A 23292-nucleotide genomic window follows, 5' to 3' on the forward strand; every position below is an offset into this window, starting at 1 on the left:
CAAACTGATATTCAGATACAGAATAACAGCCTGTTAGCAAAACAAAACGAAAAAAGAAACCAAGAAGATGGTGATATTTTTTCAAGGAAGAAAGAAGAAGCAAGACTTGTAGCCAAAATCGTTTATTTTCCTTTTAGTTTCCGTCGATATTCTTTTTTTGTCTTTACACAAAGCTTGTCACAAAGGAATACGTACATTCATTAGGCAGGTCAAGAGAAGGTAAAATGAGAACTGATTCTGTTTTATGATCAATACTTGGAAAAGGAAACAAAACGAGGCAACTGATCCTACGTGTAGCCTGGAGTCTCACCTACGCTGGCGATAGCACAGATCAACAGAGAAGAAGAAGACAGGTAAACATGTGACAGACGGCAAACGGTTTAAGCAAGCCCCGCAGAAAGATGGACAAATTAAGCGCTATTTATGCTGCGGGAGTGGATAAGCAAAAGAGACTGCATTACTAGTGTTTGGAGCTTCTTAAAAAGAAGTTACCTACAAGGCGTTGCTACTCTACTTCTTCTCACTGAAGTCATGATCAAGGATTGTGTGTGTGGATTAAAGAGAAAGACACGTGAAAGAAAGGAGAGGATGGTTTGTGCAGGTTATCAGTTGTGGAAAAGAGACAAAGGCTTTTTTTTAAAAAAAAAAAAAAAAAAACAGTTATTGTGATTCATGGATATCTGCTGGTTTAGAGTCACTTCTGTTGCAACCTGGCAGCTTTAAACTTCGACACCCTCTTCGGGGCTTGCTGAGGCGAAGCCGTGTCAGGCGCCACCTCTTCCTGTTTCCTCTCCAGTATGGTCGGCAGAGCTGGCGGAGCGATGGTCAGATGGGGGACACCTGAAGGCATCGGATCCTTTTCTACTACTGTACCTGAAAAGGCCTGGAGAAGAGAGAGAGAGGCGGAGAGAAATCACTGTTAATGTGGTGTTACGTGACTGATGAAGGTTTAGGGTCACAAACGAGTTTACGCTGTTTTCGTGCTGTGTTTTCTCATTCATGCCGCCTCTTGTGACTACCATTTAATGATTGTTCGACCATATGCAGCTCCCATTTTAACTTAAAGAGGCTTCTGTGGGAGTTTTATGCTCTCATTAAGGGATCTGAGGCTCAAAGGTGCAATTTTCATAAACTGTTTCATAAGATAGGCGTCTTCCTTCATACTGTAACTGAGATTAAAGACTGTACAAAGCACCTTGACCAAGACCTGATCAGGCAAAAACAAAACAGACAGGGAGAAGAACTAATAGACGACCACAAATTGTTTACCTCGAATCGGCTGGCAGGGTGCAGTGGGACTGCTGTGGGACTGTCCTCTTCCGTAATACCGTCACTGGTGTCGCTGTGTGTCGCCTCGTCGTGGCTGAAGCTGCGTCCGATCATGCGGCGCTCTTCAAAGTCCGCTGTGCTGCTCTCGCTTGTGTCGCTGCACACGCTGTTCTCTCGGCTTCGAGATTTTAGGATTGACTTCCTGGGGATGGGTTCCCCGTTCTTCACGTCCACAAACAACCTGGCAAAGACAGCAGATCACCAATCAGAGGAGAGGAACCTAATTAAACAGACCTCTTTCAATTCTGCTATGTCTGAATTTAGTGCTGTTTTTACCTGTAAATGTCAGTCGGTGTTGTGATCTTGTGAAGTTCGTGATGCGAGTGTCCGTTATTGTGGCCGTTTTTCTTTTTCCTCTTTGAGTGTTCCTTCTGCTCTTTCCTTTCACTGAACTTCAACATGGTGTTTTTACCTGTGTTTATCCTCACCTGCAGAACAAGACAGAGTCAGGGTAAAGAGAAAGTCCCCAAAACAGAACTAAACTGCAGACTTAAAATAAGTTATTTATCACTCTGACCTTCTTGGGTTCTGTCGTGTGAGAGAAATAGATGGTGGGCAAACAGCTGCCTTCCTCTTCCTCGTCATCTTCTTCTTCCGCTTTCCTGTCTGTGCTCGGCGGCACTTTACTATGAGGCACGGACGCCCAGCTCGGCTTCAGACTCAGCCCGTTCACTGGAGGCGCAGCGTCTCCCTCCTTCTCCTCTTCTGAGGAAAGGGATGATGTGTCCTCGCCGTTCATGTCTGCGTTATCGTATAATCTAGAAAAAAACATTTCCGAGAGACGTTTTAATTTTGCCCAAGGTTAGAAAACGTGCATCATTAAAGCAACACCCTGAGTGTGTTCATCTACCTGTCCTGCTCGTCTTGCAGCTCCTCCAGTTTCTCGAGTTCATCCAATCTAGCCCACAACTCCTCCTCAGTCATGACGCCCTTTCTGCTCCCTCGATCTCCGGTCTCTCCTTCATTCTCCTCATCCTCCTCTTTTAGATCCAACACGGCGTCCAACTTGGGCTTAGAATTTGGTTTGTGAGCTATTCTTTGCTTTCCTGGTAATGCAGGCGAGATGGGAAAGAAATTCGATACGTTTTTTAGCTTAAATGTCAATGTGAGTTTGGTGTACAATAAGCTTTCTTTGCCTTTTGTTAGAGAAAGATGGACAAGCAAATGAGGGCAGAAGACATAGTGACAAAGATACCTTTGGTGACAGCAGTGTCCTCCTTTCCGGTCTCTTCTCTAATGTCAACATAGTCCCCTTTGCTCTAAAAAAGAAGCAAGGTCAATACACTTATCTTATCTTATGTACATTGTCTTACGCAATACCTCATCTGTGAGACCACTTGAAGCAATGCTACGTACAGATGACATGGTTTCCAAATCCTTCACGAGCCCAACTCTCGCTTCAAAGTTTTTTATTGTCTTCGACAGATCATCAAGTTCACGCTTCACATCTGAAGAGAGAGAGAAAAAAAAGCAGGTACATTATCATCTAAATGTGCCTTCAGGGAGTCGAAAGCAGACTGACAAAACTCAGTGTGAAAAAAAAAAAGGCTGCAGGCTGATATAGATTTAAATAAATTTAATATAACAATGGGAAACAGCAGCTGAAGGGTTAAAATCCTAAACAAGTTGGGGGGAAAAAATTGAAAAATGATGACACAAACAGTTCATAATATCTTCTGCCCTGAATACTACTCCGGATCATTAAATCTTGACAACAATTAAGCCCTTTTACTAATAGCGGCAGAGGGCCCTTGTTTCCATGGCGATCGGGAGCCCCTCCAGTCAGTGCATCAACTGGAAGTGAGGAAAGGTCAAACACAGAAGGCCTGACAACTCAGCCGCTGTCTGACACATTTCAGCCAGCTATGTTTGTATTACAGCACTTAGCTCTGTAATAGCGGGGTGGGCAGGGTCAGGAGATAGGAGGAGGGCGGGGGGAGGAAAGGGGGGGGGGGGGGGGGGGGGCAGACGGCTGCGGATGGGCTGTGGCAGCATGTTTCTGCTTCACTAAACACTCTAATAATGTTCACATCAGAGATCGTTACTTGGGCCCATTTGACTTGATATGAGATTTTCAATCCTAGAATGAGCAGCGGGGAAAACACAGGCAAAACATGGCTCCGCATAACCCATGTTAGAATTAACACTTTTTTTTTTCTCCAAAGACTTCCTGCACTCGATCAAACTAATAAATGCTGCATTTACGGGACTTTTGATTTCACCACAGGAGAGGAGAGGATATGATTTAAAACAGAGACGGTGACAACGGTGACATGTAAACACAAGTGCAAGTGCAGCACAGCAAATGAGCGCTGCAAATGTGCCTTGCAGCTTGCAACCCTGTAACCACATGTGAAATTAAGCACCCTGCATATGTCAAAATCATGCACGCTTCAAGATTTCAGTACAGTTATTAGAAGAGGCATTACAGTTCACTAAACATTTCCTTTAAAAAGACTAAATTCTACAAGTATCTCAAAAGTTTCTCCCCAAATATTCTGGTAAAAAATTGGCTCAGCTGAAAGTTTGTCACTTCAGTGATTCCTCAGACAAGCTTGATGCAGCGACGCCCTCTGCTGGATGAACGAGAGAAGTGCTGAGCCACTACATCAAAATTAAACAAAGCCGTCTTTAGTGAGGACAGAAAGCAGTCTTTTCAAAAACAGACTCACATTTCATCCTGTGATCGACTATTTTCTGAGCCTGTTTGGCAGAGCACTTGGCAAACCAGTTGTCGCCGAGCAACGCCGTGACCTCGTTTGTGTGCACCAACTTCCCTGGCATGAAGGCCAAAGGGCCAAATGGCACCTGTTTATAGCACAGAGGGGACAAAGAGCAGACGGAAAGAGAAACAGTTAATGAAGCAGGTGGCAGAATGTGGATACGAAAGTGGGAGAAAAGAAGAAATAAAACTCAGTGACGGCAGTAAACGTGCCTATTTAAGATCAGCTTCTGCAAAGTTAAGAATGTAAATGGTAAACTTGCAACAGGAATTCATCTCAGAACTCACCCACAATGCACAGGCTGTGTGACTGTGTGTTTTCCCCGTGCATTTCAACAATGTCTGCACTCACCATGATGTCATAAGACAGCTGATCTGGAAGAGTTTTAAGGCGGTCATTCAGGGCTTCGTAGTCACCTGACACCTTCTTCCTGTAAAAGCATCGATTTACAATGATGTCAGGCCAACGACTATTCAGATTTTTTCTCTTTCATTTCAAGCCACAAATCTCCTCTGAAGCCATTGTTACCCAGATTGGTTTGTTTGATTTGTTTTGGGATGTTTAACAGAACAACGGGAAGCAAACGACAGCTAAGGAGTAATGAGGAAGCGCCTGTTTCCCCCCTAAGTGGAGTGGGGGGACACTTGGTGTGACCCAAGACTCCGAAAGAAGTCGCTGGTATTCATTTGTATCTATTTGCCGATGGACAAACTTCAGAGAAAATCACGACGACGCTCTGGCGCCTTCGTCCGTGCAGATAAACAACACAGAAATATGCAGTTGCTCCAAAAGTTAGTTTCACAATTTTAAAAATGCTTTGAGATGGCCTAGTTTCTCCAGTAAGAGTCACAACACCAGTTTAACAGTTTGTGACACACATAAGAAGTTATGCAATGCTCTCTGCACGGTAAACAAAGTGTGTTGTTGCTGGATGAAAGCAACGTGCTTCCAATATCATTGACCTTATCTCATTGGTTTTCCTCACTGATTGCTGGAATAGTCTCCTTGTGACCTTTAACCTCAACCTTAAAAATGGACCCTAAAGCAACAGAATCCATTGCATTACCTAATTAACACAGAGACACAGCAGTGATACAGTGTGTTAATAAGATTATTGACTTTAAATTGTTGTATGTTTGTTATAACCATATGACAAAGAGTGAGAAAACACACTTTTTCACTTGTTTCAGCCACTTTGGTGTGACCGAGTGTGCTCTACCTGCAACTACAGACTGCTGGTGCATTGCACAAGGGTCTTGAGTATCCATGCAGGCCTTTTCAGTTAATCTGCCTTGTTAATCCTCTGTTCAGATTACAGGGAGGCGGGACTATGTTGTGAATTATGTGACATCACTGGACTCAATGTACCAGTTAGAACGATTAAGGTGAAACTTGTCTCGTCCTGACAAGTCCAAACAAACTAACAGGAGAATCAAAGAAATGTCAAGCACAGTCTGTACAAGCCCACGCAGACCTGAGAAGAGCTCCAATAAGTCAAATAAGTTAAATCCGCTGTGTGGGTTGGGTGGCAGGGTTGGGAAGGGTCTTTCAAGACTGACAGTAGGGCTGCTAAGCTGACAACACTGAAATATTTTTTATTCATCTTTGAAGAAGCATGCTATTGTCCTTAAACTGATGGGCAACAGCCCCAATTTCCACATAATACTAACTGTATCTGTAATCAATATGACCAAGAATACCAGCGGTAACCCACTGCTGCCAATTAATAAAAATGGATTCACTGTAATGAAGTTACACTGCAGTAGAGCCCCCTAGAAAGTCACATCCCACTCACAGGTGTCTCTGCTTGCTCTGTCTGATTAGTGCTTTTCTTAGGACTGTGTGGGTCTGTATACACTGACACCTTCACTCTCCTGTTAGCTTTGCTGCATCTGTTTTGTTGGGACACTATACACCTTATCATGTCAGGGATCCTGTATCAGGAGGAAGATACTTTTGCATATGGCAGTAGGAAAAGCACAGGTGGACTCAGTGGGTCCTGGTTTTGTGCATGCTGGCTCACTTCCACACTGTCATGGCTTACTGGGACACTTAAATATAACAGAGCCTTTGTTAATGTTCTCAGTAACACCTGTGCTTTTCTACTGTAACAAGTCAAAATAGCTGCTGTGGCAAAGGGCCTGTTGGTACACTGAGTTCTCTGCACCAACATCAACCTGAGCCAAGGTCTAATAGTGTTGATTAGAATCAAATACAACTTTTTTGTGGTGGTGGAAGATGGAAACTGTCTTTGGCCCATCCTGGTGGTCAAAGACAATCACACAGATCATCACAGGGCCTCTAAAGTTGCCTGTGTACTAAAAACGCTCCTTCTTGCGACTGCAACTGCGTTTGAGTATCAGGAATAAACGGGCTAATTGCGGCATACTTGAAACAAACGCCTCTGATTGGTCAGGGAGTGTCTAATTTGTTGATTTTGACCAGAGCCGGCACTCTCGACGCAAAGCATCAATATTGCACAGAATCATGCTTGATTAATTGAGGAAGCCACACTCGTGGCTATTATTAGACTATAAATTATGCAGTTTGAACGTGGAGCTGTACCAACTGTGTCTCGACTAAACACAAACTTCTCTGAACTACATGAGTGGGTAATGACAGAAGCTCGATTTCTGGGTGAAAAATCCATTTAATTTCATTCTTAAATTGGTAGTATTTGTAGGAAGAGATCACTCAGAGACAAGCAAGTTCAGAGCCATAAAATCTTGGCTGTGGCCAATGTTTTCTATCATACAGCAAGAGCTGTGCAGAAAAGACTTGCCTTTAATATGTACAAAGTAAATTTTAAGAATGATGCTGCTTCTTTGACTCTTGGGGGACAAATCATGTCTACCTAAGATCTCCAAACCAGCTTTTGCTTTAGCCCCAACACCATATTTGCTTGTCTGGTGGAATCCATTTTGTTTTAAGTCACAGAAGCTAGACATTGTACTGAAATGTACTACAATTGTAAAATACAGACGGAGACAGTGGGCTTTTGCTTATTTTGCTTTGGTTGTATCATAGGGACCTCTTTTGTTTGTCGGTTTCTGGGCTTTATGTGTAGACTAGGTCACCTGATGATATAAGGTTTGGTGCTGTGCTGATGGAATTTTGATTTATTAATGTTATGAACACTGCAGAGATGTGTATTGCATGCCTTTTCCTTTTACAGGTATACATGTTTTATATATCGCCAATGAAAAACCTATCATATTAGAACATGGATTGACCAGCTGCTTTTTGCTACACCCTTTGTGTGGCAGACATTTTCTTACTGTGTACTAAAAAGTAAGCAAAAAACTAAAGAATGTTGTCATTATGCAATTGTTAAAAATCAAATAGGAGTTTCTCAATGCTTACCAGTGCTGAATCCGACTTTCACAGTCTTTCACCACCTGTTTTTAGGACAGATAATTTCAATACAAATCACGTTGAAAATCTCTGCAACTCACACACTCGTGTCAAGGCCTCAAGAGCCTAAAAGAGTTAAGGTAGCACACAAGCAGACTCCTTATTCTTACACATTTCCTGATCAATACTTTCTTTTGACTAGTGCTGCAAATACTACTGTGCATATACACAAATAATTAATATTCTGTCTGAATTAAAGAATCATCACACACAGGGAAAAAGACAAAACATCCAAACCAGATGAAGGAAGCAGAAGAGAAAGACAAACACAGCTGACAAAACGACGTCCACATGGTGAGGACATCTGCACAAACACCCTTCACTGTGATACAAACCAAAGTTTGTTGCAGTCTGCATGAAAATGAGAACTGCTATTATATTTAACTAACAAGTAATCTGATTACTGGACGGTAAAACAGTGAACTAGTCTGATGGGAGCTTCAACTTTGTCAGAGGTCTTGTAAAAGTGAAATTTCTCAGCTAGTGTGTTTGCACAGTTGGGACTTCCTGTCCGAGTATCTATGGGGGGCGTTGACGTGTAATATTCATTATTAGCAAAACCGTTAGCTAGCTGGTCAAGACTTCATAAAAGACATTAAAAGTCAACTTCCCAAAGTCAACAAACCCGCCCAGCCTGCTGTTAAACCCAGCAGAAGTGCGAAGAAATGAAAGTGAACACACACCCGTGAAGGCAACATTCGTTTAAACAAGAACTTGAGCACGTGAGGCTGCAAGGCAGGAAGCTTCTCGAAAATGGACAGTCAAAACAATTAACCCACAACTTTCTAATGTGACATATGAGTTAGTACAATTGGTGCATAAATGTGTATGTTTGATGTATAAAGCAGTTTATTGAACCCACTCGTGGTTATAAGCCTGTGCTGATGTACCGCGTGGCCAGCAGCAGCAGCGGACTGTGCTTCGGCTAACGTTAGACGTTACTAGCCAGCGAAACGTTTGGTGTCAACTGGTGAAATTACCTTCTCGTGTTCCTCTCGGAGCCTGACAACTCCGCCGAGATGCTCTATGTTCATTTTACCTTTTTCAGCCATCGTGCACAACAGGAATATGTGTTTTTAGTGACCCCAAAACAAAGCTCAGGGGTTGTTGTGAGTCCTAAAGAAGTGTTTATGAATGCAGCAGCAGCTATTCCTGAGAGCCGTGCTGGTCGTATTCATCAATGGGGCAATGATAATTATCCTCACTTTCGGAAGTGATACCATCTCACACTCTCATTTCAAGATTTCTGCATGATTTCCAAAAATATCCACGGTTTTTAAGATCCAAAGATGAACAGATATTCCTCGTCACTCTCGCTACGACATGCACCTCGGTCCAAAGTCAAACCACCAGCATTTACAACGGAACTTCCGGTCAGAATATTCAAAATAAAAGCTCTCATTGATACGTCGCCTCTAAGTGTAACAAATTAGCCTACTAACAAAATGAAATTACCCAGGAGTGAACAGATTCAAAACTATAATTGAACTAGTGAATTAGTAAAAAATAAAATAAGATAAAGATACACCAGAAAATTAGTCCATCACAAGTAAAACTCAATTTTTTAGTTACCAAGAAGCATAACCAGATTAATCTTATAGCTGCTGAGCCCCTGTTGTTGCATTTTATCATTTTTATTTATGACTTAACCACTGTTCAAGCAGCATTTTCATTTTGTAGGTGGTCAAGGTGGAGCTGACTCAAATTCATTATACCTTTAGGTAATTCTATCTATCTATCTATCTATCTATCTATCTATCTATCTATCTTGGTTTTTTGGAGCCAGAAATGACCATATTTGGAGGCAGGAGCTGTGGAGGTGCGTGGGGTGAGTCTGACTCACAAACTATAGTGACACCCCGCAGATAGCCTGTCACTCACGCAGCCCCATTCTTTAATATGCATAACTATGGGCCTTAAGAAATTACAGTCAGGTGAGTCATAAAAAACTTCACCTCCCGTATCATGAACATTGAATTTAGCTATAGAGACCAAAACTGTTTTTGTACCTTACTGTAACATTATTATTTCTACTTTAAAGTTTGGCATGTTAACACGCGGTGCCTATGGTGATTAAGCCTCAAGTGCCCACTTGATGAACTGCAGTTTCTGGCACTTCTGCATCGGCCTCAGAGGTTGCCTGTTGGTTGGTATGTGTCTCTCATGTGACATTTTGTAGGAGAAGGCATGGGGGCCCCCTGACACTTTGGCCTGATAGGCCTGTTCAGTAATCCATCCATGAGCATAATGAGTACAGTTATCAAATGCAGTTGATGAAAAAGTACATTTCAATCAGAAATGTAGTGGAGTAGAAGTAATAGAGTTAGATGCAGTGGTGTAAGGTAGTTAAGACAGCCCCCAGTGCACACTATTATGATGGTCTCAATTAGTGTACGCTATGGTGCAGGTATTGTCTCATAACATGATCAGAAACTTGACATTGGATAACATTAACATACACATTACCCAGCAATCGTCATTGCATATCTGTACGTTACAAAAAATACCAAAGAAAATGAGAAATTATTAGGTTAATTTAATCATTTCAGTGGTTTGTTATAGTTTATTTTGAATAAGCATATAATTTTGTTATTGATGGTGATGACTATTTTACAAAAAAGACATGACAGAGATGGGTTTGCCTTTTTCAAGGGCACACATAGCAAAGGGCACTGTTTTTAATTTATTGAGAGTTCTTTGAAAACAGGCATATTTCCAAGATGGCAATCACTCATAAGGGCCGATTCCCCACCAACACATTATTGGAGGGCCCATTCTCTCCATGGGCCCCCCCACCTCACGGGCCCCAGTGCAACCACACTGCCTGCACTGTTTATATTTACGCCCCTGCTAAGATGGAAACACTCAAGAACAAGAATCTCATATTTCACTCTACTCTTTCCTCAGTCCCCTTACATACTTTTATTTTGAAGAAAAAATATTGCAACTTCCGTTCTCCAGCAACATGAAGTTACCTTGACGCAGCTGCTCCTCTGTGCCTCCCGGTGTACTCTGGGTAAATGTGGATGGTTGCACAAATGTAAACAGTCGACATACTGTACTGAGCTGAATCCCTGCTACAGTGATCAGCACACTGTGACACAGTTACAGACACAACTGCTGTCAGAGATTTATCTATTAGAGAAGTAGCAGTGGGTTTCATCCACGCAGTGTGACAGGATGAATCTGCCCACAGCTGCATAAATAATGTAGTTAGAGATAATGTTTAAACACACCTATATATATATATATATATATATATATATATATTCATGTAATAGCACACATAACTATCAGTGGATTTAAAGCAGCTTAGATGGATCAGTTGTCATAAACAAGTTTTGTTTCAGAATATTAATATAGTCCACCCATGGTTCCAGCCCCCTTCTTGTTGGACGCTCATTGGCTGTTTATGTTGCATTCAGTTGCTATCGGAAATATTATTTCTATTAGTTGTAATATGTGGGGAAAATCAATAATAATTAATAAAAGTATGTTAGTAGCAAATTAAGAAGAATTTAAGGAGTAGGTGACTTTCCCAACAAATTGGACAGTAATCTGAAATATTTGACATTATCAGTTTAAAAGTTTTTTTTTTTATGTATACAAATAAACTACTAAACCCCCTTAATTGCATAAAGCTTTTCATTAAGAAATGTATCCCTAATTATCAAGATATTATCAATGGCTTAAGGGTGTCCTCTTTAACTTATAAACTAACTTAACTAATTGAATTAAGAAATGTATGCCTAATTATCAATTTAAGATATTACCAATGGTTTAAGGGTGTCTTCCTCAACTAATAAACTACCTTAAATAATTTGATTAAGAAATGTATCCTAATTATCAATTCAAGATATTACCAATTGTTTAAAGGTGTCCTCCTCAACTAATAAACTAACTTAACTAACTGAATTAAGAAATGTATCCCTAATTATCAATTTAAGATACTACCAGTGGTTTAAGGGTGTCCTCCTTGAATAATAAACTAACTTAACTAATTTATTTAAGAGATGTGACCTAAAACCTAAAAATGTAGGTTGTATGCACCTGCACAACCAGGAAACGTGGGATTGACCAAATGTTCATGAACGCAGCATCTTCATGGTACCCATCAGGCACTGCGGGCGTAGTCATGCAAGCTCAGACATCAAGAATAGCCAGCTGATAAGAGCATGGTCACTCTCTTGTTAACATTGTAAACATAGACCTGACGAATATTGATGAGGATTTAATAACACAGCAAGGTATGTGTTTATGTTTACTGTGTTTACTCTGTTTATTGTAACAGGCTCTGCTGAATCATCATTGGTTGAATTGGACTATAGATGCTGCTCTGTGGTAACCTTTGCCTTGTGATGCTTTCTGATGCAATCAGAGCTATCACACCACCACATTGCTATCTGTAGTCTATGTGTTCTTATTAGAAAATTACTTGCAGGATCATGTTGCGTCTTCTGTCTTTTTAAACTGCTCAGTGTGTGTCAGTATCTGGTGTCATTTTGTAAATAGGTGATTTGTGAATAGCCAATAATAATTGATTGTATTTCAACTGACAGTATTTTCCTGTTTTCATATCCTATGCTCAGTGTTGGACTGTTAAGTAGTTTACAGTTATTGTATCTGTGCTGCCTCCTACAATTCTAATTCTGATCCACAGTATGTGTCATCGAATTGATGATGTCATGAAGCTGTGTTGTGAGTTATCTGCCAATCAGCAAATCCGGACCACAGTGACAGGCTCAGGGAAGGGAGCAGCAGCAGCTGGAGGGCTGGCCTTCGCTGGAGGGCTGGTCGGGGGTCCTCTTGGCATTGCAGTCGGTAAGTGGAAGAGTGCAACAGGTTCTCTCAAACTTAGAGATATTTTTTTGTATTTCACAAGTTTGAAACCTTCTCCCCTTGCAGGCGGTGCTGTCGGAGGCCTTCTGGGCTGCTGGCTGACCAGTGGACAATTCAAACCGCTGCCTCAGATCATAATGGAGCTCAGTCCTGAGCAGCAACAGAAGCTTTACGGTGACCTCATGGCCATCCTGGGAGACATTCAGTGGACTGATGTGGCTCAGCTAACTGCTCTAGTGATGGGAAACGCCACCCTGAAGCAACAGGTTACAGCCGCCCTTCTTGGATACATCACCAAGGAGCTGCAGGCGGAGGTGCACTATGTGGATTAGTGTCTGTGGAAAAACTGGAATAACCTGACTCAAGGGTGCACATGCTCAGGAGGACGGAGTCTTTGAAAAGATGTGAACTGATTTTGTGAAGCTAAAGAGACTCTTGATCAAATGTGAAATCACATGTTGTGAAATTGCACAGGCACCATCACAGTCCTGGTAACAGGCTACACTGGGTAATATGAAGTTAGCAGCATATTGTGAAAACAGCTGTATAACTGGATTAAATTATTACGGGAAGTGCATCAAATGAAGGAATTATTTATTCATTGAGCCTTTCATGGTACTGATAATCGTGATTCTGCTACACTCATTTTAATGTCTGAATACATAGGATTATGCCTTGAATGAACGCCAAATGTGCAGTGTGAAATATTGTGGTTTGATGGAAATTTATTACATTTAAAGGAATACTTTACCCACAAAATGACCATCTATATACCTATCAATTTATTCCTGCCATCTTACCTTTTCTTGCATGCCTCTGGTAAACGAAGAATCCAAAAACGGCAAAACTATATTAAAACATTTGTTTAAAAACTCTCTGACAACCTGTTTAGTATAGTCCAAGTCTCATGTATCCAGTCATACCCTCAGTGCTTCCCAAACATGTTGCATTGTCTTGGCTTCAGCCCTTTCTGACCAGCACTAAAAGTAATAATAATATTAAAAATAAACTTAATTCATATAGCACCTTTTATACAAGAAATGCAGCACAAAGTGTTTTACAATAAAGACAGTTAAAGTCTGAGTGCTTCACATGAAAACAGACAGAATGGACATAAAACAGATGAGGCTATTTAATATGAAAGGACATTATAAACAGTTAAACACATGGATTAATTGATACCAAAAAATCATGGAGTTGTAAAACTACAAATCATAAAATCAATCAAGCAGCGTGAAGCGTAAATAGAAAATAGAAGTGTGAAAGTGAAAGCATAGATAAGTTTGACTTTTAATCAAGGCCAGAAAAGGACTGAAGGTGGGGCAGTGGCCCCAAGGATTTCAATTAATCAACAATGTTTGTAATGTTTTTGGATTCTTCGTTCACATGTGAGGCATGTGAGATAAACAATGTTTTCTTTATGAATTTAGGATGATGCAGCATGAAAAATCGATATATAAATGCTTATTTTGTGGGTGAAGTATTCCTTTAGGAATAGGAGTTAACCAGCATATGTGCACAGTATATTGTATTGAAATTATTTCATCAATAAAAACAAAAAAAGTTGTAAAAAAAAGTTGTATTCACTGGCTCATTCAGGTTTATATAGCACACTGTGATGGTCAAGAGTAAGTCTCTCTGTGATTTAAGTGTCAAATAAGCTGCCTTACAGGTATAAACTGTGTTTTTGTCTGATGTAAACCCATAAAGGAAAAAAAAGGGTCTTAGGATAAGCAATCTACTGATTCTTTAGAGTCACATGTGGCCATGGGCAGGACTTAACTGAGAAAAAAAAACCTCTTGATCTCAATATAGTTCTTCCAGTAGTTAAACGCATTCCTGAATCTGTTCATTTTTGTCAATCCTCTTCTGAAACTGAAACTACTAGTGGCTTTTCTAGGTCATCACATCCAAATAATCTTGCTCCTCAGGGTCCCTTGGCCTCTTGTAGTTTATATTTTTGAACACTTGGCAACAAGTCAACTTTATGTGACCAACCATCACCTGAAAATAGGGTAGGAAAACAGAAAGCCACTGTCTAATTTAGCAGATTTTAAAATGCAATCCTTATTTATATTCAATTTTGCAACTAAGAGATGTGCTACCCATCATTTGGATAGTCCGTCTACGGAGAGTATTAGTAACATTTTAAAATCTTATTAGTATAGATCAAACAAATCAACTGTTTCCCTTCATTCTGTAGACGTTTAACAAATTCTAGAGTGCATGTAACATGCGTGTTTTTTTTAGCATTTCCTGCCCTCTAATTTAGTCTGACATTTGTTCTTTTTTGCTTCCTTTTCAGTGACGCATTCTGTAACTTTGAAACTTTGTGTTTGCTTTGATTTGATTGATTTTGTGTGTATTTGCAAGAGACTAAAGGTTGTGTGGAGTGAGAGAAATCTATGGAGATAAAGCCATTCATTAATCCCAACATAAGATTGAAATAAATCAAAGTGATGCATTAACAATGGAAGAAAAGAAACACTTGACAATTGAAAAGATGCAACAGCTCAATCATATAGTTGGAAATATGTCTTTATTAGTAAATACACACCACCAACTCTCAGAGTTATCTATCATCTAAAATATATATATTACAGAGAGGAACTGAGACAGCGCTCCAGTATTCATCCCACCACAACTGTGTCCTCATCGGGGAATTCATAGAAGGGAACCTCCAGGTTAAGAGGAGCAGGTCCCTTTCTTATTCTTCCTGAAGCATCGTAGTGAGAGCCATGGCAAGGACAGTAGTAGCCTCCGTAGTCTCCGGCATTGGCGATGGGCACACAACCCAGATGGGTACACACACCAAGGACGATGACCCATCTGGGGTTAAGCACTCTATCCTTGTCATGCTCGGGGTCACGCAGCTCTGCGATATTCACAGCCGCCTCTGTGGCGATTTCCTTCTCTGTGCGGTGACGGACAAACAGGGGCTTTCCTCTCCACTTGAAGGTCATGTTCTTGCCTTCAGGGATGTCGCTGAGCTTGATCTCAATCTTGGATAAGGCCAGGACGTCTGCCGATGCACTCATCGAGGAGACGAACTGCGTGACCACAGTCTTGGCTGCATACACACTGACTACAGTGGTCGCTCCAGTGATGAGGTAGGAGAACGCCTTTCTTGATTCACTGCTGTCCTGGGAGGACTTGTTGGGGTCGACGACCTCGGGGCGACGGTAGTCTGAGAAGTCAGGAATCTTGATGTCTGTGTGGCTGAGGCGGATTCCCCCAGCAGCTGGAAGAGAGACATAGAGTGCAGTTTTTAAAAACAAAAGGAGCGGGGAGGCATAGGAATTGCAAACTATGCAGTATCTTACAAAAACATTTAAAAATAATGTGCTTCTCTATTCACTGTACCACATTTCCTCTTCAAAATCCATTTATTGACTTTCAAAACATCACATTGTGTCCCCCCTTTCAAAGCTTAATTAACAGAGGATCTAATAATGATCGAAAATACACACAAAATGATTTCTGGTGCATTCATGAGACCTTAAAAATTGGTTCCATTAAACAAGGTAACTAAATTTTAAAAACTGAAATTTCCGATTAAATCAATAGTGATTTATATATTACACACATAAACATTAGGCATTAAAGATTACAGCAACCTTCAAAAAATCTAGTCCAATCTAAACCATGATTTGATTGTTTTCCTTACTGGAACATTAAGCACATCAGATAATGACTAGACTGAGATATTATGATACTGTCAATCTAGCTGCTACTAAAACTGGCTTGTTTTGTCTGACAAAAATTCTAAAACCCAAAGATACTGTGGTTGCTATCACTGAAATCACTTAAAACTAACAAATATTCACATTTGATGATCTGGATCCAGTGAATTCTTTGGCATTTTTATGTCCATCGCCTCACAGAATAATAGACAAACTGTTTCACTGGAGGAAAACAAAATTGAACTACATAATAATAAAAACTATCTTTATTAGGATATTTTCTTCTGAGCAATAGTAAGCAGTAATATACCTACTCTTTGACCTAGGCAAACTGTATTGGCACAGCATACTTTGATAACTGTATTACATGAATATACTTTTAAGATTGATGCCATACCGAAAACTGGTGGACAGAAGTGTATAGGTGTGTGTTACGTTTTTTACATCTCACTAGTCTATGTTTATACACTTAAAACTTTTATTTTTATCCATTGTTGACCCTCTCTGTCAGGTTTCATATGTCATGTTAGGCAACTTTATGGCTACTACGGTTTCCTAATAGCCACCGGAAGTTGTTAAAAGTACAGTTAGTTTGCCGACAAGAATGGTAAAACAATAAAAGGTACACAAATTGTGAACATTGTGTATCACTAACATGTTAACTGAGCAGTAAAAAAACAGTCTGAGTTGACAAGCAGCTCAACACCGCTGCAAACTCCGACCAACATTAGCCACACGTCGGTCGCTCGGCCTTACCAGCAGCAGACACCGCGTCCTTGGCTCTAGGGGACAACAGCCTTTTAACTGTGTGTTTTGTAGCCTGCATGTACGGGGACAGCACCCCGGGGCGAGCGGCTATGGACATCATTTTGCCCCGAAATGAGGGACCTCCAGACCGCAGCTGGGGACACGACCTTGCGTAAAAAATCTTACGTGCAGCTCTTTGATCTGCTTCACCAGAAACCCGCTCCACCTATACAACGTTCCGCATTACGTACGGTCTGACCGAAATGCCCCTTTCGTTTTTTACGATATGTCGAACTATTTTGAAGTTTTAAAGCTATTAGTCAATGCCAAAATTAGACCCTATATATTCAGCGTTGAGAGAAGGTGATAGTTTGATCATAAATGATACAAAAACCCACATATATAAAAAAATAACGGCGAATTTGGCACAGGCATTATCTAAGCCAGCTATATCCAGGGGTCCTCGTGATGTAAACAAGGGTCCTCCCACAAAATAATGGAGACGAGCTACACAATGGTAACCTGAGAGGGGAAAAAAGAAAATGAAAATGAAAATACCAAAAAGAAAACTATTCCTTCTAATTATTTTTGCGTATGTGGCATTTTCACTTTACGCTGCGTACAATGTTTTCTTCAGCACCAAAGTAATCTCCCGTGTCCACAGGGTGGTGAAGAAAGACACAGCACTCACGGGTAATTTCACGCAGCGCAACCGTTATCTCGCCCGATTGCAAATAAGCTGCCTAAAATTATTATAAACTGACAGTTAGAAGCTGTTTTTGAATAGTGGATGAAAGACGTGTGATGTTAAGGTGTTAGTAAGTTACGTGCTGTGTTTGCAGGTGGCGTCAGAGATGGCGGTGCTGCTGCTCCATTTTTAGCAGATGATTGGAATCCATGGGAGGATGAGCAGGTGGACTACAACTCTGCTCTGAACAAGAAGAGGGAGGCCTTCAAACAGTACATGGGGCGAATTGACAAGAATAAACCCAAAAGATACAAGGTACAAATCTGGGGGAAAGCTGCCATAGGTAAGTCATGGTAGTACGAGATGACATCACTCTGTCACTGTCCACGGAGCAGGTCTGTGTTGTGATTTGGGCGTGAAATGACAACACTGGGACTTCACAGCTTTATTTATTTTTATTTTTATTTTATTCATTAAAAAAAAATCTTATTAAGAAAAAGCATGAACACAATACTTACATAAACGGATAATGCCAGAGGATCAGAGCACTTACAGAAATCATACAGCAGCTCATGAAATGTTATACAGGGCACACAGAGTCAATGTTGTAGTAGCTTTCCTGTTTGTAGAATATAGAATTGATGTAATGTATTGTTTGAGTTCATGTTCAAACATTAAAAAGGGAATTTTATTATTGGAAAATTTAGATTTAGGAATAAGAGATTTTGCAAGTAACAGAATCAAATTGATGACATAGTTTTGATTTGCTTTGGTACAAGGGCAAGTAAAAAAGCCAAACAATACATTTTTATAAGAAATGGAAAAATCACAATCAATATACTGGGAAATAACAGAACAGACATCTTGCCAAAACATATGCTGGGGCAGACCCAGAACACATTGGAGGGATTACATATCTCATCTGGCCTGGGACCTTGGGGTCCCCTAGGAGGAACTGGAAGGCATTGCTGGGGAGAGGGATGTGTGGGGGGCTTTGCTTGGCCTGCTACGCCCTTTACCCAGCACCGAAAATGGACGGATGGATGGATGAATGGATGGACAAGACTACAATAGATGGCATAAATCTTATGGAAACATTTGACAAAATGAGCAGTCCACAACAATGTCCTTTTTTTATATTTTTGTAGAAATACTTCTGTGGGATAATAACAGTGAACCATCTCTAAAATCTCTTCCTTAACATCATTGTAATAAGACATTAAAAGGGTAGGCACCAGATTTTCTTCCAGTCCAGGTCTGAAGTAAGACTATTCCAATAGGAAACAACATTTGGAACAGAGACTATTTCTTTCTGAAATAAAGCATGTATAGCACAGTTATTATTTATTCTTTTTTAGAGCAGGCACAGACGTGACCAACACCAGTAAGAACAGGATCCATGGGTAGTAAAGTCAGTTCAGATACCACAAAGTTTTTAAGAAGCAATACGACACCAGGAGGGATTGCATCAAAAACTAAAGCATATTCCCTTGGTGGAACAGGAATACCATACTTGTCCAAAAGTTCAGAATATGACATTAAAGCACCACAAAAATTGAGGAGCTGGTTAACCAGGTGGACTCTGTGTGTGCGTTGACTGGTTATAATGTTATATGATGTTTTATGATGCTGAGTTTTTATGTTGTGTTATTGTTTTTATGTTTTTAATACTCTTTTATGCTTAATTGTTCAAAGCAAATTTCCTTTGGGGCAATCAAGTATTCATTCATTTATGCATTCATTCATTTATTCATTAATTTTACACAACATTTTTAAAATATTTTTCTTTATATTGAATTAGTCTGAACATTTTGTTTTTCAAGTCTGGTCATTGATGATGTGCTTTGGCTTCTGGTTGTTTAAATTTTAAACCATGTACTGTTTTTAGTTTTTCTTTCCAAGTTCTTTTCATTTATTCATATACAATCATACAGTGGAATAGAATGTTATTTCTCACTGAAGCAGAGGTGCAAGAAATACAGAAACTGCGCAATACAACAAAAAAATGAACACTACACTCTCTGAGTGTAATGCATTAAAGAATACAGAATACAACTGCACATAATTTAAAAGCTTTATAAATAACTGCAAACTTAGATTAGTATGATGAAAAACTGCAGCAAGTCAACAGCCTGAGGAAAAAAATCTCACACAGCAAATGATGGGAACAACCAAAATGCTCTTACATTCCTGACATGTGTGCGTGGTTTGGATGTGGAGAAGCTGAAAATGTGTATATAGATTATTACATTACAGTTGCAGTGTAATTGCAGAGGACGGGAAGATACTTTGCTGATGAAGGTGAACAATGTTTAGATTGGAAAAATTATGTTTTACATGTGCTTTAAACAATAAAACATGTCTTTAAAAATATATATATAAATTAAAAAATGTAATTAATTGTAATATGCAAAATATGTAAGAAACCCTTAGTGTCTTAATGTCCAGAATTAAAAGGGTTTTTCTGCAAGTCTGTTTGTAGCCCAAACAGTAAAGTCGATATAATAGTAGATTAATTACATTGGTGTAGCTCAGAGTTAAATAAAATAAAGTCAACCAGAATAAAAGAGCAAATATCAGAAGAACAAAAACCACATGAAGCTATATCTCACATGTTGTGAAGGGTTTTAGATAATCTCTTTAACTTAGAATTCTTACTTACTTAAAACAAAATTCTCACATTAGAAAAAGTGATACAACTTCGGTGGTCCCTGTGGGAATATAACCTAATTATATTTATCATTTGGAATTATAATGTTGCCCTCCCCTTTGCTGCATACTTCTCTTTTAACATGCAAGTTAAAGTGAGGCCTCACTAGGCTCAGTAGCTAATGTATATCCACCTGATAAGTGTCCACAGACTAAGATCTAGATACAAACTACATAAAACAGATTTATGCTCTGCTGCAGAAGCCTAAAAATGATACAGCATTCTGGCTCTGCACATGTTGACATTTTAACTTCGGTAGCAAATTGCATTGAACCTTTCTTTTCTCCTCAGGGCTTTACCTTTGGGAACATATTTTAGAGGGACCCCTCAACCCCACAGACAAGGTAGCACAATGGAGAGAGGGCGAGCTGCAGTCGGGGAAGATTGATTTCAGGTAACAGGTCAAAGATGGGATACGTAAAAACGGCCCTTTGGGACTCTGTGAATTACACCACATCATTTAATAACCCCTTAATAAAACAGAGCTATCAAATTGACTTGTTCTTTCTCCCTTTTTTCCCTCTCCATTTTTAGTTTCTACACAGGCCCTGCTGTAGTTCAGGGTCATGTCCCTCTGGATATGAACAGCCTGGTTCTGGTTCTGAACGGCCGCGAGCCACAGAAGGTCTCTTACTCCACACGGTGGCTGGAGCATGTCCAAGCTTTGGTACAGTCGCACACAGTGTCACATGTGGCAGTGGTGCTGCTGGGCAATGAGCACTGCAACAATGACTTCATCGCTCCTTACCTGAAGAGAAACGGTGGCTTTGTGGACCTGCTGTTTGTAGTGTACGACAGCCCCTGGGTCAACGACAAGGATGTCTTCCAGTGGCCTCTTGGTGTCGCCACGTATGTCATTTCTTAATCCTATGTGTGTGCATGTGTATGTGAACATCAGTAGTGCTCAGTAACAGTACAATAAACTGTATTTTTTTAATGAATAGTGTTGTCTAACATGTTGCTCTGTTCTGCTCATCTCTGCAGATACAGACAGTTTCCTATGATCAGGCCGAATGCCCAACTGATTACCTCCAACAGGCCATACCTCTGCAATTTTTTAGGAACCGTTTACAAAAATTCCTCCAGAGAAACTCTCATGCAGGTGCTGAAACAGTCTGGTCTGGAAAAAGATTGCATCACCACTGCCAGGGAGAAGTAAGTCATTGTTCAGGACTGATATTGAAGAGTAAAGAATTTTTTATTTAGTTGTTATGACTGTATTACTTGTATTATTATGTTGTTTAATAACATAAAATTGAAAATATTAATATCAAGGATGTGTCAATGAGACCTTCCTGTTGTGTCTTTGTTTTAATTAAAAAATAATAAAATAATTGAGTTTATTAATGATAAAAGCTATTTTAGTTAACAATTCAGAGGTTTTCAAATATTTTTTTAGGTCTAGTATGGTGAAATTCAAATAAAATTGAGGGGGCTGACATGACATGGTTAAAGTAGACATCACAGAGGCTGAAGAGGTTAGTCCTTATGTAATTAAACTGAACCTTAGAATCTATTTTTACACAGAAAGCGTGGATTTTGTCCCCCGTCACTTATATTTGAAATATGTTACATGCTTAACTTAAATGTGAGCAGTTTGCAAACTTTACCCACACATTTTAGGGCTGCTGAGGACTGTGATTCTTTTTTGTGATCAGGTTCCACTCTTATATGCAGTTTGAAATGAATCCCTCTTCATTAATAATGTTGTCAGTGAATCTGGTGTTATTGGTAGCTCCATTTTTATGTATTGGGACATTTTAAATGTAGAATTTCTGTTTTGTTTTTTAACTTTTGTTAAATTATGAATGGAGTTAAGGTGAGATATCTACAATATGAATCGTCTCATTGGAACAGGAATATATATCTTGCATAATTACTGCAGTGAGCTGTTGAGCTGAGCTTAAGTATACTTTCCTCTCTCCTTGCCTCAGGTGGCTCCCTCAGGAGACATCAGACAGTCTGAGACGCTATCAGACAGCTCTGGCACAGAGCGAGCTCACTCTCTGCCCAGTCGGAATCAACACAGAGTGCTACCGCATCTATGAGGCCTGCTCTTATGGCTCGGTGCCCGTGGTGGAAGACGTACTGACACCTGGGACCTGTGCAGCCGGGCCCAGCTCCCCGTTACGTCTGCTCAAAGCTGCGGGAGCGCCCTTCATCTTCATCAGTGACTGGAAAGAACTGCCGGCCATCTTGGAGAGGGAGCGGGGGATGAGCCAGGAGCAGAGGGTGGACAGGAGGAGGAGGCTGTTGGAGTGGTATGCCAGCTTCCGTCAGCAGATGAAGGAGAGGTTCACCGAGGTCATCGAGGAGACGTTCTTCAAAAGCGGCTGACTGATGTGCATAATTAAACATTTAAAGATAAACGTGGATACATATTCAATATTGGTTGAATTTATTTTGTGGTTCATGGAGAAATGTGACATACTACTGGTGACCTAATGACGTTCAGTGTAATATTTCTGTGCGGGTTATTATAAAACCATTTGTGTATGTTGTAAAGCTGCCATTATTTGTCAGTTAAGGGCCCCATGACTTTATTGTATATTTATCATCTTAATGTTTACAATGGTAGAATGTCCAGGCGTTTAAAATACTAAAAGATAAACTGCCTTTGCATTTTGAAGTCCTTATATTATTTTGAGCCATGTTTTATATCTGTTTGTACACACTTAATATTGTGATTTTTAGAAAACACTAAACATTAGGAGTAGAATGAGATAATAATGTGTTTTTAGGCCTTGTTTTGAAAATGGTACATAAAGCTATTATTTTGTATTGTGAGAAGTTTGAAAATGGGTGTTGTTACTGTGGCATGTGTCACTTTTCTGATCAAAACATAGATAAATAATCTCTTATTTGTTTTATTTGTTTCAGTGCTGTACTGCATGGATTTTAGACAATGCAAGAAAATAAATTTGAGTGTTGTCCTAAAGAGAAATGAGTGGATGTGCTTGTCCTGTGCTTTTATTTCTCCTCTAGAGGGCGCTGTGAACCAGTTAATGCTCAGGAGCTACACTGATCTCAGTTTAAATGAAAAACAAAAGGTTTAACTAAATCAAGTCACAGGTCAAGTGATTTAATTGAGCAAAAAATATGGTATCTTCAAAGTTAGTTAACCTTAAACTAAGATGACATTTTTATACTATATTTCAC

The 23292-nt window shown here is 40.0% G+C and overlaps 4 protein-coding genes across 5 annotated transcripts; 2 read left to right on the forward strand and 2 right to left on the reverse strand.

The window, feature by feature from the left end:
* Window positions 1-106: 106 nt before the first annotated feature.
* uri1 (URI1 prefoldin like chaperone) lies at window positions 107-8806 on the reverse strand. Of its 2 annotated transcripts, none has more exons than XM_033622211.2 (11): window positions 8447-8806; window positions 7416-7450; window positions 4404-4482; window positions 4002-4137; window positions 2686-2777; window positions 2525-2588; window positions 2180-2375; window positions 1847-2087; window positions 1606-1757; window positions 1270-1510; window positions 107-883 (listed from the first exon to the last, which is right to left on the reverse strand). In XM_033622211.2, exons 1-11 carry the CDS (start codon window positions 8516-8518, stop codon window positions 695-697), a joined length of 1497 nt encoding a protein of 498 aa, XP_033478102.1. In that variant the 5' UTR covers window positions 8519-8806; the 3' UTR covers window positions 107-694. The 2 variants fall into 2 exon arrangements, with proteins under 2 accessions (XP_033478102.1, XP_033478101.1); XM_033622210.2 differs by lacking the exon at window positions 8447-8806 and adding an exon at window positions 7679-7795.
* Window positions 8807-11578: 2772 nt separating this feature from the next.
* On the forward strand, window positions 11579-13881 carry LOC117253626 (protein C19orf12 homolog). Its single transcript, XM_033621189.2, has 3 exons — window positions 11579-11713; window positions 12127-12287; window positions 12372-13881. The coding sequence occupies exons 2-3, from the start codon at window positions 12128-12130 to the stop codon at window positions 12635-12637; spliced, it is 426 nt and encodes a 141-aa protein (XP_033477080.1). The 5' UTR covers window positions 11579-11713; window position 12127; the 3' UTR covers window positions 12638-13881.
* A 944-nt stretch (window positions 13882-14825) lies between these two features.
* Window positions 14826-16969, reverse strand: LOC117253625 (cytochrome b-c1 complex subunit Rieske, mitochondrial-like). Its single transcript, XM_033621188.2, has 2 exons — window positions 16745-16969; window positions 14826-15546 (listed from the first exon to the last, which is right to left on the reverse strand). Exons 1-2 carry the CDS (start codon window positions 16854-16856, stop codon window positions 14936-14938), a joined length of 723 nt encoding a protein of 240 aa, XP_033477079.1. The 5' UTR covers window positions 16857-16969; the 3' UTR covers window positions 14826-14935.
* A 242-nt stretch (window positions 16970-17211) lies between these two features.
* On the forward strand, window positions 17212-23080 carry rxylt1 (ribitol xylosyltransferase 1). The gene is made up of 6 exons (XM_033620659.2): window positions 17212-17428; window positions 17578-17766; window positions 20425-20527; window positions 20668-20982; window positions 21118-21288; window positions 22068-23080. The coding sequence occupies exons 1-6, from the start codon at window positions 17278-17280 to the stop codon at window positions 22468-22470; spliced, it is 1332 nt and encodes a 443-aa protein (XP_033476550.1). The 5' UTR covers window positions 17212-17277; the 3' UTR covers window positions 22471-23080.
* The last annotated feature ends 212 nt before the right edge of the window (window positions 23081-23292 follow it).

This window comes from Epinephelus lanceolatus, chromosome 5 (assembly GCF_041903045.1).
Source record: "Epinephelus lanceolatus isolate andai-2023 chromosome 5, ASM4190304v1, whole genome shotgun sequence".
Taxonomy (NCBI): Eukaryota; Metazoa; Chordata; class Actinopteri; order Perciformes; family Serranidae; genus Epinephelus; species Epinephelus lanceolatus.

Coding starts and splice junctions, on each gene's coding strand:
- LOC117253625 (XM_033621188.2), bottom strand. CDS start 16,856: ATGATGTCCATAGCCGCTCGCCCCGGGGTGCTGTCCCCGTACATGCAG. Junction 15,547..16,744: donor GGACGCGGTGTCTGCTGCTG/GTAAGGCCGAGC, acceptor TCTCTCTTCCAG/CTGCTGGGGGAATCCGCCTC.
- uri1 (XM_033622210.2), bottom strand. CDS start 7,759: ATGTGGACGTCGTTTTGTCAGCTGTGTTTGTCTTTCTCTTCTGCTTCC. Junction 7,451..7,678: donor GATGTTTTGTCTTTTTCCCT/GTGTGTGATGAT, acceptor TCCTAAAAACAG/GTGGTGAAAGACTGTGAAAG. Junction 2,778..4,001: donor AGTCGATCACAGGATGAAAT/GTGAGTCTGTTT, acceptor CTCTCTCTTCAG/ATGTGAAGCGTGAACTTGAT.
- rxylt1 (XM_033620659.2), top strand. CDS start 17,278: ATGAAAATGAAAATACCAAAAAGAAAACTATTCCTTCTAATTATTTTT. Junction 17,767..20,424: donor CTGGGGGAAAGCTGCCATAG/GTAAGTCATGGT, acceptor TTTTCTCCTCAG/GGCTTTACCTTTGGGAACAT. Junction 20,528..20,667: donor TCGGGGAAGATTGATTTCAG/GTAACAGGTCAA, acceptor CTCCATTTTTAG/TTTCTACACAGGCCCTGCTG.
- LOC117253626 (XM_033621189.2), top strand. CDS start 12,128: ATGTGTCATCGAATTGATGATGTCATGAAGCTGTGTTGTGAGTTATCT. Junction 12,288..12,371: donor TCCTCTTGGCATTGCAGTCG/GTAAGTGGAAGA, acceptor CTCCCCTTGCAG/GCGGTGCTGTCGGAGGCCTT.